The sequence below is a fragment of the Trachymyrmex cornetzi genome, unplaced genomic scaffold, assembly GCF_001594075.2.
Source record: "Trachymyrmex cornetzi isolate Tcor2-1 unplaced genomic scaffold, Tcor1.1 scaffold262, whole genome shotgun sequence".
In the NCBI taxonomy this organism is placed as follows: domain Eukaryota; kingdom Metazoa; phylum Arthropoda; class Insecta; order Hymenoptera; family Formicidae; genus Trachymyrmex; species Trachymyrmex cornetzi.
The window spans coordinates 67,624-85,441 of NW_017297292.1; the positions used below are offsets into that span (position 1 = coordinate 67,624).

Consider the following 17,818-nt stretch of genomic DNA (forward strand, 5'->3'; position numbering starts at 1 on the left):
TTATTGGATATCCTGTATATAAAGAGATTTTTTTAATTTGTGAAATCTTACCGATGCGTAATATTGTAATGATAAAGCTGGAAGGATAGAAACAGAGATGGTTGTTGGTGTTTGACTCCTTAACAAGATAAAATTTAAATTTTTTTGAAAAATCTTGTCTTGATTGTACCACAACGATTCATAAACTGCTCGCGCAACATTGGTACTCTAATAAATAATATGCAATTATAGTTATCGCACAAATTATGTCGATTTGATTGTAAATGCCATTGGAATACAATTTACCGTATCTATTAAACGATCGGCTGGCCAAGCACATGCATAAACTTCCATGAGTGCAGATATACATAGAGCCATAAATTGTATTTTGTCCGTTAAAGAACATTGCTAGGTATACAATAATACTGTTATAAAATACACCAAATGCATGTAAACACATTCATACGTATGACCCTTTTCTTCAGTAGAATTGTCATTTTATCGCGAGATGATAATAAAAGGTACTTACGCTTACAATTGTTAGACCACTAGCTACAATCGCCCATGTACAAATAATCATTATTGTTAATAATACTGAACGAAAGGCAATTATTATCTCTTGAGCGTATCTAAAACGATTTATTTTCTGAAGTTCACTTTCGCGATAAAATTCGAAACATAATTTATAATTTTATGCATTATGTAATACAGTAAACATGTGAATAATCCGAATTATAAGTTTATAGCTGTAATATTCTGCTTTTATATACATATATAAAAGACACCTCAAACATGCGTAGGGTATAATTACTCGTAATTGGTCAATTGTATTTGATGTAATGAAGATTGCAAATTTATTAGCGTTGTGAACAGAGTCATGTCCAATCGGATATTAAATAAAAAAAACTTCGTCCGATGTTTCATCAAATTGCAGCGCTTCAAAGTAAGACAAAAATATTACAAAAAAATATAAATTTTTAATTTTATGTTTAGGAACAATATGTGGAAAAGATTCAATCGCAAAAATTTAAAGCTCTGTTTTGGCGCTTTAAAGGTCAAAAACTTCTTTAAAATTTTTTTTATTAAGATATTTAACTTTGAGAGGATCCTGTTTATCTACAAATCGATTGCCTACAGCATCGTTTGTCTTACATTTTTGCCGGCAGTTCATTTGCGCACAAAAATTATTGCCTACAGCTCGATTGCCTACATGTACTATTCTCTACTTTATAAACACTAATTCTGTCATAAATTTTCTGCTTTAGAATCATGAATTCTTTGTATTAAAACAAATTCTCTGTTTTAAAACATAAATTCTTTGTTTTAAAAATATAAATTATTTTCTTAACTTTAATTTTATATTTATGCGCATAAGTGCTTGTAGGCAATCGAGTTGTAGGCAATAATTCATGTAGGCAATAATACATGTAGGCAAATATGACTTTGTTTCTGAAATTTTTATTTGTGCGCAAAAGTGCATAGGTAATCGAGCCGCATGTAATATTTTTTGTGCGCAAATGAACTCTGTTGGCATAAAAAGTGATATAGGCAAATCACGCTCTCTAGTAGCACAATTCATCGACGCAACATTGGCTCAATATTCCCAATGTATGCCAATGTTTAACCAATGTTTCGCCAATGAATTGTATTGTGCTACTGTAGGAAATCGATTTGTTGGCAAAAGAAGTCATCTCTTTATCTTTTCGTGAAATGCGACAAAAATATTAATGCCCAAATATTTATGAGAGCTAGTGTGTATATATTATGTCTAGACAGTATTTTAATTTTAATCTCAAAATTTAAAGCTATAAAAATATTTATACTCGCATATATTGCAAATTGTATATTTTATATAAAAATGATTTTGTTTTTAAAAAATTTTAATTAACTAATTGATCTTATCCTTGGCAAAATCAATTATGAAATTTTTTAATTAGAAATTTTACTATTAAAATAATAAAAGTATGTGTATTTGCTTAAAATAATAATTAAAATTATTATATTTTAAACTTTTATAATGTTTTTTTTAAAAGTACGACGTTATGGCTCTTGCAGAATAATATTCAGAAAAATTAATTCACTAGATACAAAAAACACAAAGTGACATTTAATGAATTTGATTTTTTTCTATAACAATTTTACTTTACGTGAAAAACGGAGTAATAGATAGTATCCAGCTTATTTACGCGAAAAACATGATGTGCTAAGTGCTAAACGATACTACCAAAAAATATACATTAAATAAAAATTATTTCTTTATAGTAACGATTATCAATTTTTATAAATGATGAAATGCATTTTTTGTTACCTCAATAACTTTATATGTTGCCGTACACACACAGTGATGTCATAAATGTCGGTGACCATACGAAATTGTTGCGACAAGATTTCGAAACGCGCCGCGGCGAACCATATGAAGAGACTGACAAAACTACCAATACAAACAGTGGAGAAGCACTGCCAAACAGCGATGAACTGATGCACAAAGATAATAGTCTTTATTGGTTCGTGTTCCACGTTGAAAGGATACTTTGCTTCTGTCGGAAATATCTGATCGGCCGCTGTCAGTGGCACGATTACTCCTATACCCGCACCGAGAAACACTGCCGCTGTGGAGCTCACGTAAAACATCGCGCATCTATCAACGTACCGTTGGTAGATATTTTTCTCATATAGTTCCGCGTATTCCAAAGTACGCTCCATTTCCGAAATCAAATACTGAAATTTAATTCGATTTTTTCAGCTGGCGTAGTTTATATCCGGGCTGTGAATAAATGGATGTTAAAGATTGAATTAGATATATCATTTTCAAAGTAAATAATGATAATAATTTTCGTGGAGGTACAATCCTGTTTCGGATATGCAGAGTTGGTAAAAAGTGATTTGCAGAATAATATTTTTATAGTATTGATCAACAATATCAGAGTTAAATATTTTATTTATTAATATCTGTATAGAATTGAATAGTACAAATTGAAGATGGTTTATCGAAGGTCGGTCTTACATATGGATATGCATTTCTTACTTGCAATCGATCATATTGTAGTGCACATTGTGTCATCTCCACAGAGACTTGTATCATTGCACCCAACGTACACCATAGTTTCGTTATCCTTGGTAGGTCATAATCATTACGATAAAGGGTGTACGCTAAAGGTACACTCAATATCACTGTATTCATACAGAGCAAAGAGCGTAAAATTTTGAAGCATGTTATTTGAAATTTACTAGCACTCTTTGAAAGTGGCCACGAAAAGGACAAAGCGATTATCACTCTTATAAACGCGATAGCATTTTTGGGGGTTGTTTTTATCGTCATAATTACATCGATGAATTCATCGGAAATATAATGTACATACAGCAATAATTTTAAAATTATATGCGTTTAAACGTCTTCTTGCGCTACGTTGTATCAAATAGAGACAAATGTTAGAAAAATGTTAGATTAGAAGCTTTTTTTTTATCAGTTCATGACGCGGAAATATTTGATGTGTAATAGTATAATAAATTCATACATTTTTCAATGCGTGCACAATGCTGAGGAAATATTACGTACACTATAATTTACATGTAGCACATTTGAATATTCGATTGTTGTAGAGGTACTATGAATGTTTTAAGAAAGAAATTTTATATGAAGTGCAGTGTATGTAATATTAAAGGAAGGTAAATTCTTATATTTATAATAAATTGCTACATTTGAGAATAATACAGTATTGAGCCTCTCAATGACTGCCCGAGAGAGGTATTGAGGTAAATTTTCAATATACAATTGCATTTATGAAATCAATAACGTAAATTATTATAGAAGCACAAAGAAGAGTATACTTTTATTGTATGTACATATCTCATCATTTCTTGAAGATGTATATATCGTTCGTACTTTATTATACTTATGGTATTAATAGATTAATTAGTTTTTTATTCATTGAGAATATTGTATAACTGTAGTGTGTATTCTTCTATTCAGTTTAACTTGTTCTACTTGTCGACGAGGGATAGCACAATAATTATCAGGCATTGTATACACATATACACTGAGAGATTTTTCTCTTACAAGGAAAGTTACTCAGATGTTCAATTAGTTTTGAAAAAGTAGCGGTTAGAAGTTGTAGTATCCTATCTTCTATTAACTAAAATAAGTGCCATTTGTTCGGAAAATTTGATGTTCGTTAGAAGAATGGAGTTAAAAAAATCTATTGTAAACGGTACTGAAAAAGGGTTTAAATGAAACTTTCGTAAATTTTTTTTACTTTTCCATTCCTCTAACGAATATAAAATTTTCCGAGCGAACGGCACTCATTTTAATTAATATAGGATACTATAACTTTCTAACCGTTACTTTTTTAACTAATGATATCTAGATAACTTCCCTTGTTAGTATTTACTCTTAAAATAGTAATCATAGAGGACAACATATTTTAAAGAATTTTATGTGATTCTTTCTGATTTGTCAATTTACTGAAAAGTACAATACAAAATATGTTAAACAGTTCATGATTCTTTATTATTTTAAGTAGAACAAATGCTAAGTAGTGTAAACATATAAAATATTTTATATTATTATAATATCGCGATATAGAATATTTTCAATTTGACTTACAATAGTCGCTCGCGATTATAATAATTTTATCATGCAATATAGTAATTGATTAGCTATGTCCGATTATGTTCCTCTCAAAAAGCAATTTGGACAAATTTGGGATATCTTAAGATCACTGTCCTTTATAAGACAATGATTTTAAAATTACGTTCATGAAAAATTATTTATACATTGCATGTACTATTTGCACGTTTTTCATGAGAAGGATATATGTATAATAAAAAATACATTTGGAAAGTATACTTGATACTTCGAAAATATACTTACTGGGAGATGTTGCTGCGTATCGTGATAGGGTTTTATTCCCTCCTGGATAAAATATTTAATTATGCATTATTCCTGTGAAACGCACGTTTCACTATATTTGGACGCGCAATTATAATTTAAATTTGATATGAATATATGTGTATATATATATATACATATATGTATATATAATATATATGAGACATTCTTTGTCAAAGGTCACGCTCCCTGTCCAAAATTCAGAGGGGCCTACGCGAGGGAGTAACCACTAGCTGAAATATTGTCCCGCTGATTATATGATTTCATATGATTTCATCTGCTTATAAACAATTTTTTCACTATATATGAAGTAATTTGGTAAAATATACGATTTTATTTAATTAATTTTAATATTATACAATGTGATTTCTCACGGTTGCATATGTAATTATCAGATTATACGTAGAGATTTCATATGACTTTTATAATAATTTCGAAGACTCTGTCCCACGATTACATTAAGACACAGTTCCACAACTCACGGTTAACTCTTAACCGAGGTTCAATTTGTTTCTCATCTCTTTCCAATTCTAGAATTGGAAAGAGAAAATGAATAAATTGAACCTCGGTTAAGAGTTAACCGTGAGTTGTGGAACTGGGCCTAAGAGGATGACCATAACTATTGAATTTCTTGTTACCTTTAAATCAAACAACATTACTATATTTTAAATCCTATATAGCAAAGTATAAGATATATACTCTTTTGTGCAAATATTAATTATCAAAGTGGTTATTACGATTACATTATGTTTACATTTAATTATAATCGTCCTCCATTACTACTCGTAGTGTTGTGAAATAGGAGAGTATGGTCGAACAATACTGAAACATGTAAAAATATATATAATTGTCCCTTTTTGTATTAAAAAAAGTAAAATTTTGATTTTGTTTGTAAAAGAATATATTTATGTCATTACTGTTTATACATTTTAAAATACAATAATTTTCTTTTAAATATTTTTCTTTTTCTGCCACTTTGTATAAACATTTTAATGTTTTGCTATTGTTAATAATATATAAATTTATATGCCAATGATTACAAATCATTTAACATTTTAAAGAATAATTTTGTTAGGAAATCTACAATTGAAGCAAAATATTTTTTATTTTTAGTTTTTTCTAATTCTAATTTAGCATTTTTATGCTCTCCATCCATTTTATATTTACAAGTATCTAAAATGACTATCATATATGAAATGAAAAAGCGAATGGTGCATAATGAAGTGACCTTTGAAATTGTGCTAAAGAAATGTGAAGAAATAGGAAAGTATGATGTAAAAAATAGATTTGACATATTTGACTGTACTTTTTAATTATATTTGTAAAAATATTTACAATTATTTGTTATCATTTTAAAGTTTTAACTATGTCTAAAAATGCAAATTAATTAAAATTTTTATTTAGTTCTTTTTCTTTTTAATGCATACTAGTATATGTTGACAAATATATCGAAAAAATAGAAAGTTAACAAGTTAAAAACTTAGTTTTTAATTTGTTAACTTTCTATTTTTAATTGAATTTTGAATGTTATTTAAATAAATTACTTTATAACAGCAGCAATTAATATAATTTTACTTTGACTCTCTTAAAAAAAAATTATAGTTTTTCCTTTTCGAAATGTATGTGCTACGTCATGTGTGTGTGGTAGGTGCTCGTGTACGCTTAATACATTGATAATTTGATAAATAAAGAATTGTATGAAATATTAGTAATAATTAATATAGATGATATGATGAGAATTTTTAATGAATTAGTTAATTTAAAATTTAATCTTACCGTTGTAAAGTAATTGAAAGATAATATGGGCATAAGGCAGGGTATTGAAACGATTATCGGCTTTTGACATCTCATTATAATAATTTGCAGACATTTCGTCATTTTAATTGATTGATTGCATTTGAATACATCATACGCTGCCTCTGCGATATTTTTGCACTATGAAAGATAATAGCTTTTATTAAAACTATTTATAATATAATAATTTTTAATAAATAATTTACCATTAATATTAAGTGTTCTCCTGGCCAGACAAACATAAACACCTCCATTAAAGATATTGTACCTAATCCCAAAAATTGGATTAACAATGGTATAGGTTGATGCTATTAAAAGAAATTGTATATGATAATCTCATGCTACTTCGTATTAATAATTAATGTATTTACATTACAATTTTTTAATAATGTATTTAGGTATTTACATTAAAATTACTTCCATACACAAATTAAAATTACTTCCACATTACATAAGAAAATTAAGGATCTAATAATACAATGATATATATTACATACACACAACTTCCTTTTTTTAACTATTCATGTATAGATATATTTAATGATCGTTATATTTAAACGTAAGAGTTATACGTAAGGGGCTGTGCACAATAGCAGGAATAAGGAATTAGGAATAAGGAATAATGATTTCAACGTATCAGAAACGTGTATTCCGATGTATCTGATTTCTGATAGATTAAAATCGTTATTCTTTATTCCTAATTTCTTATTTCTTCCATTGTACTCAGAGCCTAAAGTCAAAGTAAAGTATATAAGTACGAATATTAGATTTAAAAAAAATAATATTACATGTACTTACCGTAATGAACACAAGGAAGATAAGTATTTCGGTAATCGTACTACAACATACAGTTGAGAATACGAAATGACGAGCACAAATAGTAACTTCTGTAGCATACCTAAATGTATTGCGCGTCAAAATTTATGTAACTTATATTTGTTTAGTTAGATCATTTTTTAGTAAGAATTACATATTTACTTGATCAATTCTTGATGTTTTTTAATACATTGGAACAACAGGTGGAGATTTGTAACTTTCTTCAGCTCTTCAGTCAGTATCTCAAATCTTGCTGATGCAAACCACAGCAATAGAGCCATAAAAACATTCATGCATAGTTGCCCTGACATTATTATCCCGGCATAAGATTGTTGTATGAAGATCACTGTTCTTAATGGTTGATAAGACACATCAAATGGATATTCGACTAATGTAGGAAACATTTGATTCATCGCGACAGGTAACACTGTGATTATTCCAATCGCGACAAAATAGAACATAAACGTAGATAGACCATAGAATACAATATACTTGTCAATATATCGTTGAATAACAACTTCTTCATGTGATTTCATTATTTCGTAAAAATTTATCATTTCATAAGTAACATTCTGCAAATTATATTCTTATTGATAGAGAACACGATTTTGAAATATTATTCTTTAACTAAATTATATCTGAAATTTTTAATATTGAATGAATAAATGTTAATTACTTGCGCATGATGATAATTAAGTTGATAAGAGATGAAGTTATAACTCATGTGAAAGAAGGTGGATATTAAAACTAATAGTTGTACTAAAATGGCAGGTTCGTCAAAATGATTTAAAGCGCCATAAATTGCTGCTGCTCCCAAACATGTTGCCATAATAATACACCAACAATGATATAATTTCATGCAGAACATTTTTAATCTTGTCACATTTTTTGGCAATGGCCAACACCAAATTGGAAACACACTTAACTTCATGACAAAGATTATTTCCTTTAGCGTCACCCTTCTTCGCATGACTGCAGTATGCTATGTTATAAGCGTGTTACAAGTTGATATTGTAGGAAGTGGAAACTCTTTCACCAGTCGATACATATAATTTACTGAGTGCTCCAAGGATTTGCAACATTATTACGAAGCAGGAATATAGCCGAGGGGGATTAACACAAATGTATTATTTATATTCTTTCGTATCATGCATATGTCCGTTTTGCATGAGGGGAATGCACTGATAAAATTATTATGAAGTATACAATGTGCGAAGCGGGTAGTGTTACCTATTCAAATTTAATAAACGGAAACATTTCTATTGTGATACCTGCAATAAGAGTTCATAAAATATTCATGTATAGTAAACAATGGATTAAGGCCTCTCTATGATATCTCGGATATATAATGTATATGTCTTTACATCCTAGATATTGTAGAGAAACTATATTTATTTTAATTTGTCTATTATTTCACATGCACTTTATTTACTATTACTGTAGATACTAAAATGTTTTGAATTATCAAGTTCACGCGCATTTCTCGTTGTACGCTACATAATAATTTTATCGATGTACGTCCTATTCGCGATAGGAAATAGGTATGCAGACAGTAACATATAATTTACTGTTGATACACAATACTGTTGATATATAGTTTAGGAATAAGGGTTTCGCGTTCAATCTTCATTATTTTTTTATTATAGAAATAGGTAGAACCATGCAATAGATTATAGATATAACAAATCTATGGTATAATAATAATAATGGGTTTTTTAAATTTACGTTTAAATTTTGAAAGCTATGACTCAGTTATTCGATAAAATCTCCAAGAAAATCAATGCCGACAATGAACTACCAGATTGTAATAGAGTTTTTATATGAATTGTTGCTTCACGCGTATGTTTGGTTATTGACTCTACAAATAGCAATCTTTTGAATAGTTATTTAGGTGAATTAAAATTAGTATTTTCTTAGAATATGAAATCTGAATTATTTATTGGAAGTGTCGCTTGTATGAGTAAATGGGTGTACGACCTCGATCTTCAGGTGCAATGTTTTTAAGGGTACCTCTCTGAGATACTTGGGACCACAATCATGGAAATTTCGATAAAAAAAGATAGGTGTTCGGAGTGTTTAGCTTAGTCAAGAGAAATGGAGAATCTTCATGCCGCGAGCGAAAAGTTTTAACTACTAAGGTACATCAGCTGTAATAGATAGGATTCTTCATGCTATTTATACAACTGAAGGTTGAGATTTTAACATTTGGAGGATCAACGATTATTAGGTATTTTCTCAGGTAATCGCGCAACTGTATGATTTTTACAGGGCATTGTCAGAAAAATTACTTGCGTGTCATATCTGTAGGTTACTTATATTATACACGCAGAATTAAGATACTCATGTCAAATTAATAAAATATGTTTTAATGAGAACGAGGGGTGTATTTATGATAGCTATTTTGCCAAATAATTTATTAAAGAATGAAACTCATTTTGCGATATATTCACATTAATCCTTCGTAACAGTTCTTAATTAAGCGAGTTAGTTTATATATTGTATACAGTCTGTAACCTACGGAATCGCTCGTCATAAGCAGGTAGAGCGGATTGAACTGAGTTATGGACATTCTGTATATTAATTTTTCAATGTTAAATAATTTTATGTAAGGAAAGTCACGATAAGGCAAGTACGATAAGAAGTAGAAAACTAATTTTATATTATTAATATAATAATGTAATAATCTGCAAATAATTACTTGAAATAATTAATACATACAGAATGTAGCAATAAAACGTGAATCTTTAATTAATTTGCACGTAAATTTTTTTATGTTAAATATCAGTTACCTATATGTCATGATAATGAGTTACATGAAACATAAAGTTAAAGTAGTTTTATATAAAAGTCATGCGAAAAATACTATTTAATACAATAATTTGATTTACTAAGACAGGAGGATCACATTAAGATGATTTGTGATACCGTATATCAATGGTAATTTTAGACTTGTCGCTACAATTATGCTTAAACAATGATACAATGTCATACAAAACATTTTAAATCTTGTAGTAAGGGCCAACACCAAATTGGGAACACATTTAATTTTATGGCGAAGATTACTTCTTTAGCATCACTTTTCTTCGCATGACTGAAGTATGCTACGTATGTTATAAAAGTATTACAAGTTGATATTATGAGAAATGGAAACTCTTTTGTGATCCGTTACGTAATAGATACGTTCCGTGTTTGCAATAATATCATGAAAGGGTGTTACTGTAAAGGGGAGTTATTGTAGGGGAACTTGTATTCTTGTTTTTTTCCGTTTCGCATAGGGTATACGTAAATAAAATTATCATGTAATTACATGATGTATGTGAAAAACGGATAGCTTTCCGTGTTTGAAAAAGGGTAACATTTTCTGTCTACAAAAGCTTTAAAAAAAATACGTGCCTAGTAAGATTTATGTATAATTTCTAAATGTTACATATTTAGGGTGTTTAGACATACTAGATATTAGTAAGTAAGAGATTGATTAAAAAAAGATTTCAAACTTCAGTAAAACAGTTTTAACTTGTAGACTTTCAACGCTCAATAGTGTTTTTGATTGTACGCTGCGTAGTAATTTTATTGATGTATATCCTTTCTGCGATAGGAAGTAAGTGTATGTCTTAATGTTAAGCTAGCACTCCCCCCCCCACAAAAAATCAAAATGGCTCCTATGCCAGAATTAAATGCTTCTTATGTGTTAATTATGTGCTGTAGTGCCAATTTTTGTGCTCGAACAGTTTAGCAGAAAATCGTAATTTAAAGTGGGGGTGTTTTTTTTTAGCTTAACATTAAGTTAGCATTCCTTCATTAAATTACATACAATATAAAAAAAATTAGTATAGTAACATTAAGTGCTTTTTATGTGTTTTCAAAATAACACATCAAAATTAATGTAACCGTAACGTTTTAGAAGATATATGCCAATAAAGTTTGATACATATATTGGTACAAGAGTAAAGTACCAGTTAAAGTATAGATAGCGAATTAGTTGTGGGCTCAAATTGTTCCTTCATTTATGTGCTTTCAAAATATGCACAACAAGATTTTGTTGCTCATCTCCTTTGACCGGAAAATAATCCCTGAAGTGATCACTCATCGTCTCTTTACAAGAATAAAGTATCAGTAAAAAATGTCGTTGTTTATAATTAATTTAATGAAGGAAGTACTAACTTAATGTTAAGCTAGCATCCTTATTTTCCATTATGATTTTCTGCAAAACCGTTCGAGCACAAAAATTGGTACTAGAGCACATAATTAGCACATAGAAAGCACTTAATTCCGGCATAGGTGTCATTTCAATTTTTTGTGGCTGGGATGCTAGCTTAACAGATACAGCCCATTTCCACCAATGTAGATTAACTTTAAACTCGGTTCAACTTACTCTTCGTCTTTTTCTAATCTTTAGGACTAGAAAAAGAGGAAGAGTAAGTTGAACCGAGATTAAAGTTAATCTACATTGGTGGAAACGGGCATAAGTGTTCAGGAAGTAACATATGTTTTAATGAAATGTTACCCTGTGTTAAATAAAGATTTCACGCTCGCAAGATATAAAATATTTTTTTTTGTATATAATTTTGAGAAAAGGGAAGATTTGATGTTCTATATTAAGGAAATAGATAGATGCAATATAGACTATAGGTAGAATTTAAAACAAATCCATTATATGAGACTGCGTTTCTTTAACTTCACGTTGGAACCTAAAGTTATGGTATGAGTCAATATTCGGAAAAATTTCCAAGAAAATCCGATAAAGGAAGGTCAGATAATGAACCAGAGAGATTGTTAACAAAATGATTGTTTACAATTTTGTTTGCACATAACCGTGTTACACACATGACTGTGTTATTGCGCACATGATTGGATTGTGCACATGATTATTTCATATACATGCACATTGTAATAAAGAACGTTTACCTATAATTATGTGGTGTTTTATATATACAGAATTTTCAACTTTCCACTTGAAGTGCGGTTCTATATGGGTTAGTGAGATATAACCCACATCGACAGTGCAAAACGTGGTCCATTCTACGATTCAATATGGGTTTTTAACTGCCTACATGAAGAAAAGTTTTACAATGGGTCCGTATGCAGCATGGACGTATGTGCAACACACGATCGCATAGGTACATGATATAATTGTGTGTGCAATGTACTGTGTCCATGATCGTGTGTACAATGTGCTGTGTACAAACATCATACGGTCATGTGTACAATGCGCTGTGTGCAATACGGACATGTATAAACGAAGCTGTAAGCAATTATTTTGTAAGTAAACGAAATTCTCTTCTAAATAAAAATTTTAGAATAATATAGTCGACATAATATAACTAAAAACATTTAAAAATAAAATATTTAATATAAATATGTGACATAAAAATAAAGTGTTAATTTTCACTATAAGAAATTATAACAATTTGACATAATAAATTTGATATATTAATTTGTTTAATAATGGAAAGAAACAATTGTATATGTATAAATGATCCGGAACTCGATGATGAATATACAGTTATAGTTATCTTCTTTGAATTATAGATTTCATGCCCATGGGCATTATTTAACCAAATCCATGGTTAAGTAAATAAATGTGATAGATTGTATTGTAATAGCATATTTATATTCAAAAGGCCACGCTGATTTGAATATAAATATGCCATTAAAATACAAATTATCATATCTATTAAATAATGAATTGGTCAGGCCCATACATAAACTTCCAAAAATCAGTTATGCAAAGAGTTATAAATATATTTTTTATCTATTAACGTATTTTGCTCTATAAAATATATAATAGAGGAAAAATACTTAATACCTAATAATATATTCATGTTGATTCTGTTTTTTACTATAATAGTTCTAATTAAATCAGTTTAATTAATCTCTTGACGTTTAATAATTTTCTAAAACAAAAATCACAATATAACAAGGTACAGAAATGAATTTATATTATGTTTTGATACATATATTACATTAAAATAAAATGTTAATGTTAATACTCACATCGGTAATAATTATTGTTATATTCTTTAAACTTTAAATAAACAAATTTCATAGTGCAAAACGTATAACGTGGATAAATATACAAATACCGTCTTGTAATTGTTACTAAATATTTGCATAGAAAGAAGTCATCTTTCTATATCCCAAAAATTTGAATACTCATAAAACTGAATTAAGAGCTGGAATCTGTCAGGATTAAAATTATGCAAATTATAATAATTAATAAATCTGCAGAATTGTAATATTAATATATACTTTTTATTTTTTAAGTCCGATATATTCTTCCGTATTTATGTAGACAAAGTTGCGTGTTCCTTTCCATGAAACTTATTTTTTTTTTCTTGGCTTTATGTTTCTTCAGAAAGAATTATGCGAAACGTTGTTAAGTAAGAAAATGCTGTTGAAACATACTGAAAAATCAATGAATGTGTAAAAAACTTGTAAAGGATGAGGTAATGGATACCTGGCTAATATGATACTTAATGTATTACTGCCATGTATGTACATATGTTGTAATTCATGGTACAATTGGAAAAAAACAATTTTTATTTTACATAATTGTAAAATAAAAAATATTAAAAAAGATTTTAATATAAATCTAAGTTTCGAGAAGCTGTACAAAAGGTTAAAATACCAATACTATCTTAACGTTTTTAAAAACGCTAATTTTTACAGATGTTAAAAATTTTGCAATAGACGTTTTCGAACATATTTTTAACGACAATCGTAAAATGTTATTTTTTATGTTTTTGTATTTTATGTTTTTGTAGTGGAAATATGTACTTTCTTCATTGTACCATAAATTACGTTATACTTTGTATAATTATAGAGATTGACACTGTAAGGCAGTGCAAGGCGTTCTCATACCGAAGTATATTGTTGAAATGTTAAAGCTTTTAGTAAACCAGGAACAGATATAACTACAGCTCGTTGGCATCGTAGCAAAGTATGCAACATAATCTTTTGAGATTCAATGTTTTGACTATACCATAATGAATCATAGGCTGCCTCAGCAACATTAGAACTCTAAAATATATATTTAAAAAATGTATACGTATATTTTATTTATATTTTATTTGTCACAATATCCAGTTTTAGGTGATTTTTTTTAGACTTACTATTCTCATTAGATGGTCAGCCGGCCAAGCGCACAGAAATACTTTTACTAATGATGTTAAACATACAATTATATACTGAATTTTTACGGATGGCGGAAATCGCTATTTAACAAAAATTTTTTAATGAGAAATTCAAACAGAAATTATTCAGTAGTGTTGTATAATAATTGTATTACAATAAACAACAAATATACGTACGCTTAGGAATGTAACTCCACCGAATATCAGCGCTATAGTACTAACGCCGAGCGATGATAACACTACGAGTGCGATAGAACTACTCATTTCTTTTGCAAATCTGTTAGGAAGAATTTAATTATAATTTTGAATTATATATATGGGGCATTCTTTCTCAAATCAGCCACCCGCCTGCGCATTTTATTTTTAAAGATAAAATTTTTTTCGAAGCGTCAAAATTTCCGCCTAAACCTCAATTTTTTGATGCCGTATGGTGTTTTTTATTTCCTTTTTATGGGTGTGACCATACGTTAAAAATAATGCTCAGACTTACCAAAATACTTGAAAAATGCAAAAATAACGTTTAGACAGCTTTTTTTTTAATGATTTAATTAGGATAAAAGATACTCGCGACCTAGATATGTCTTTTAAAAGTTCATGAGATCAGCTAAGATCACGTACACCCTCGATTTTAGTTTTACCCGATGTTATTGTCGCGGCTTATTCGTCGCCGGTTGTTGGGGTCACGGGGGTACTCGAGGGCCTCGTACGCAACACTGAGCATTATTTTTAACGTATGGTCACACCCATAAGAAGGAAATAAAAAACACCATACGGCATCAAAAAATTGAGGTTTAGGCGGAAATTTTGACGCTTCGAAAAAAATTTTATCAATTCATTTATATGAGGAATAAACTTTGTAATAAAGAAATGTGATAATTTTATTTGGTTCTAAAGTTAATCTGTATTTTTTTAATACCTTAGAGTTACTTGATGCTCTTGTATGCATGTTTTCCAATCAGAATACTTGGTGACTGTGCGAAATTTGTTTGTCAAGATCTCAAAGCGAGCCGTTGTGAACCATATTAGAAGAGCGAGGAAAACATTTGCGCTCACTTGACAAGTAACCTGATACATACCGAGTACTTGATGAAAATAGAGCATCGCCGTTATTGGTTGATAATCAACGCGAAATGGATATTCTATTTCTAGCGGAAACCTGCGAGACCGAATTAATGGCACTATGAGACAACCGGCGAAAGTTATGGCAGTAGTTAATGTCAACGTAGTTCCATAAAATAAAATATATTTGTTAATGTATTGTTGAAATACGTCTTTTTCTTCAGTATTAGCTTGCTTGTAATAATCTTCCATCTCGCAAATTACATTCTGTAAATTTATTAAGATTTAATTTATTTACACATCAACTTCAATATTACATTGCATAAAATTTTATATTTAAGTATGGGTTTATGGGTTGTTTGGTAGAAAATAATGTGTTTTATGTGTCATTTGTTACATTATATTCAGTCGACATGATAAAAATAATTAATTTTTGTCTTACTTGTAAACGATCGTGCTGTTTCGTAAATAAAAATATTTGCAATGGAACTTCACAAAAGATGCCCAACGCACAAGCTAATTGCATAAGCAATAAAACATTGTCTAAATGATTACTAATTGAATATATTATCTCAACAATCATAAATGCACCATTCACCATGGATAGATACCGAAATATTCTATCACAAATAATTTGAAACTTTGTAGCAGTTCGCGGTAGAGGCCAACAACAAGCGAATAGTAAATCTATCTTCAGAAAAGCAATAACTCTGTCTAAAGTCGGTGCGATTTTCATGTTAGACGGAAAGCCGTCGTACTCCTTCACTCAAGAGTATTTCAATCGTTAATATTTCTGTGCTTTTCTCACAATTTTATGAAGAATTTCATACAACTATAGGGTAAGAACTTTTGAATAATGCAACATTACGCACATTATGGTAACGCTTAGTATCTCAGACAGAATATTACGTTTATTATTTCTTCTGTTCATTTTCCTCTCTCCTTTGTGTTTATAGTGCAATCTTGCGGATTAATAAATTATACGACTGGTGTGTATTTTACCCCGACGTAGTTCCGTAACACTTATATTTCTACTCTGAATTATATAAGAACCACGCACTATGTCTTTATGTAATCTGCGTAATTGTTGTGTTAAGAGAGATAACTACATTATGAATTTCAATGTTTTAGTAAGTGTGAGAGATAGGGTGAGAGTATAATTATTGTTGATAAATGAAAAATAACGCAATGCATATGACATACGTAGTGCATTGACAGTCTTTACATTATATTTACAGATCGCATTAAATGATTATATTATCAGCGATGATAATATAATCATTAATGATTAATGACATAATTACTTTTAATAAATATAAGAGACAGAACGTGTATTCGCAACAATTGTAGTGCTAAAAAATTATTTTATTAATGGACATTGTCCATTAGATTTAATTTATGCGGTACTCACATCATTGTTTAAACGTATTTTCCAAAAGAAAAAATTATAAAGTAAGATAAAAAAAATATTTTATGTATATATACATTTGTATATACGTATACATCAAGATTTCCAATACATTAAAAATATTTAGTTTTTGATTGAACACATGTGTGTTTAACCTTCCGTTGGTAAGGTTGGGACAAAAATGATGGTTCGTTTATTTTTGTTGAGTTCAAATTCTCACTCGATTGTCACCGAGGTATCACTTCATCCTTGTTGTTTATCATATGTTAGATCAGAGAAAATCAAGGAAGAGTGGAGTGGATTCAGCCGGAAGCTGCCATTCGTCCGCCATTCGTTAAAGTGAGTAGGAGATATGGTAGAAGCGTGATGGAACATACGGTGCTGCACACACTATTGTACTGCACTAGTATTGTGTGTATGTACATATACGTACATGCACACATGCACATTTGCGGAAGTGAGCGGATAAATGATGGAACCAATTACAGAAGAGAACGCTATCCGCTCCACTCTCCCTTGATTCTCTCTGCGTTAGATGACATTGGACCCGGGGAGCACTCAGGTGGGAATCTGAACACGCCTTTTCTTTCACTCATTTTGTACATTAATTATATGAAAAATAAACATGTGGGATCGGATCGACCTTACTGTACTGGATACATTGTATAAAAGTTCGAATTACAACGGAGTTAATATTAAGTTCAATTTATTAAAAAATTTTCTATTAAGATTATGAAAAGA

General features: G+C 29.5%; 2 protein-coding genes across 2 annotated transcripts; both read right to left on the bottom strand.

Annotated features, from left to right (window-relative positions):
* On the bottom strand, positions 1 to 3,298 carry LOC108761748 (odorant receptor 49b-like). Its single transcript, XM_018508462.1, has 5 exons — positions 3,005 to 3,298; positions 2,288 to 2,697; positions 509 to 608; positions 286 to 387; positions 1 to 207 (listed from the first exon to the last, which is right to left on the bottom strand). Exons 1-5 carry the CDS (start codon positions 3,296 to 3,298, stop codon positions 1 to 3), a joined length of 1,113 nt encoding a protein of 370 aa, XP_018363964.1.
* Positions 3,299 to 5,623: 2,325 nt separating this feature from the next.
* Positions 5,624 to 16,405, bottom strand: LOC108761749 (uncharacterized). Its single transcript, XM_018508463.1, has 9 exons — positions 16,112 to 16,405; positions 15,527 to 15,936; positions 14,788 to 14,887; positions 14,339 to 14,497; positions 7,640 to 8,049; positions 7,460 to 7,559; positions 6,868 to 6,969; positions 6,644 to 6,802; positions 5,624 to 5,689 (listed from the first exon to the last, which is right to left on the bottom strand). The coding sequence occupies exons 1-9, from the start codon at positions 16,403 to 16,405 to the stop codon at positions 5,624 to 5,626; spliced, it is 1,800 nt and encodes a 599-aa protein (XP_018363965.1).
* Positions 16,406 to 17,818: the final 1,413 nt, after the last annotated feature.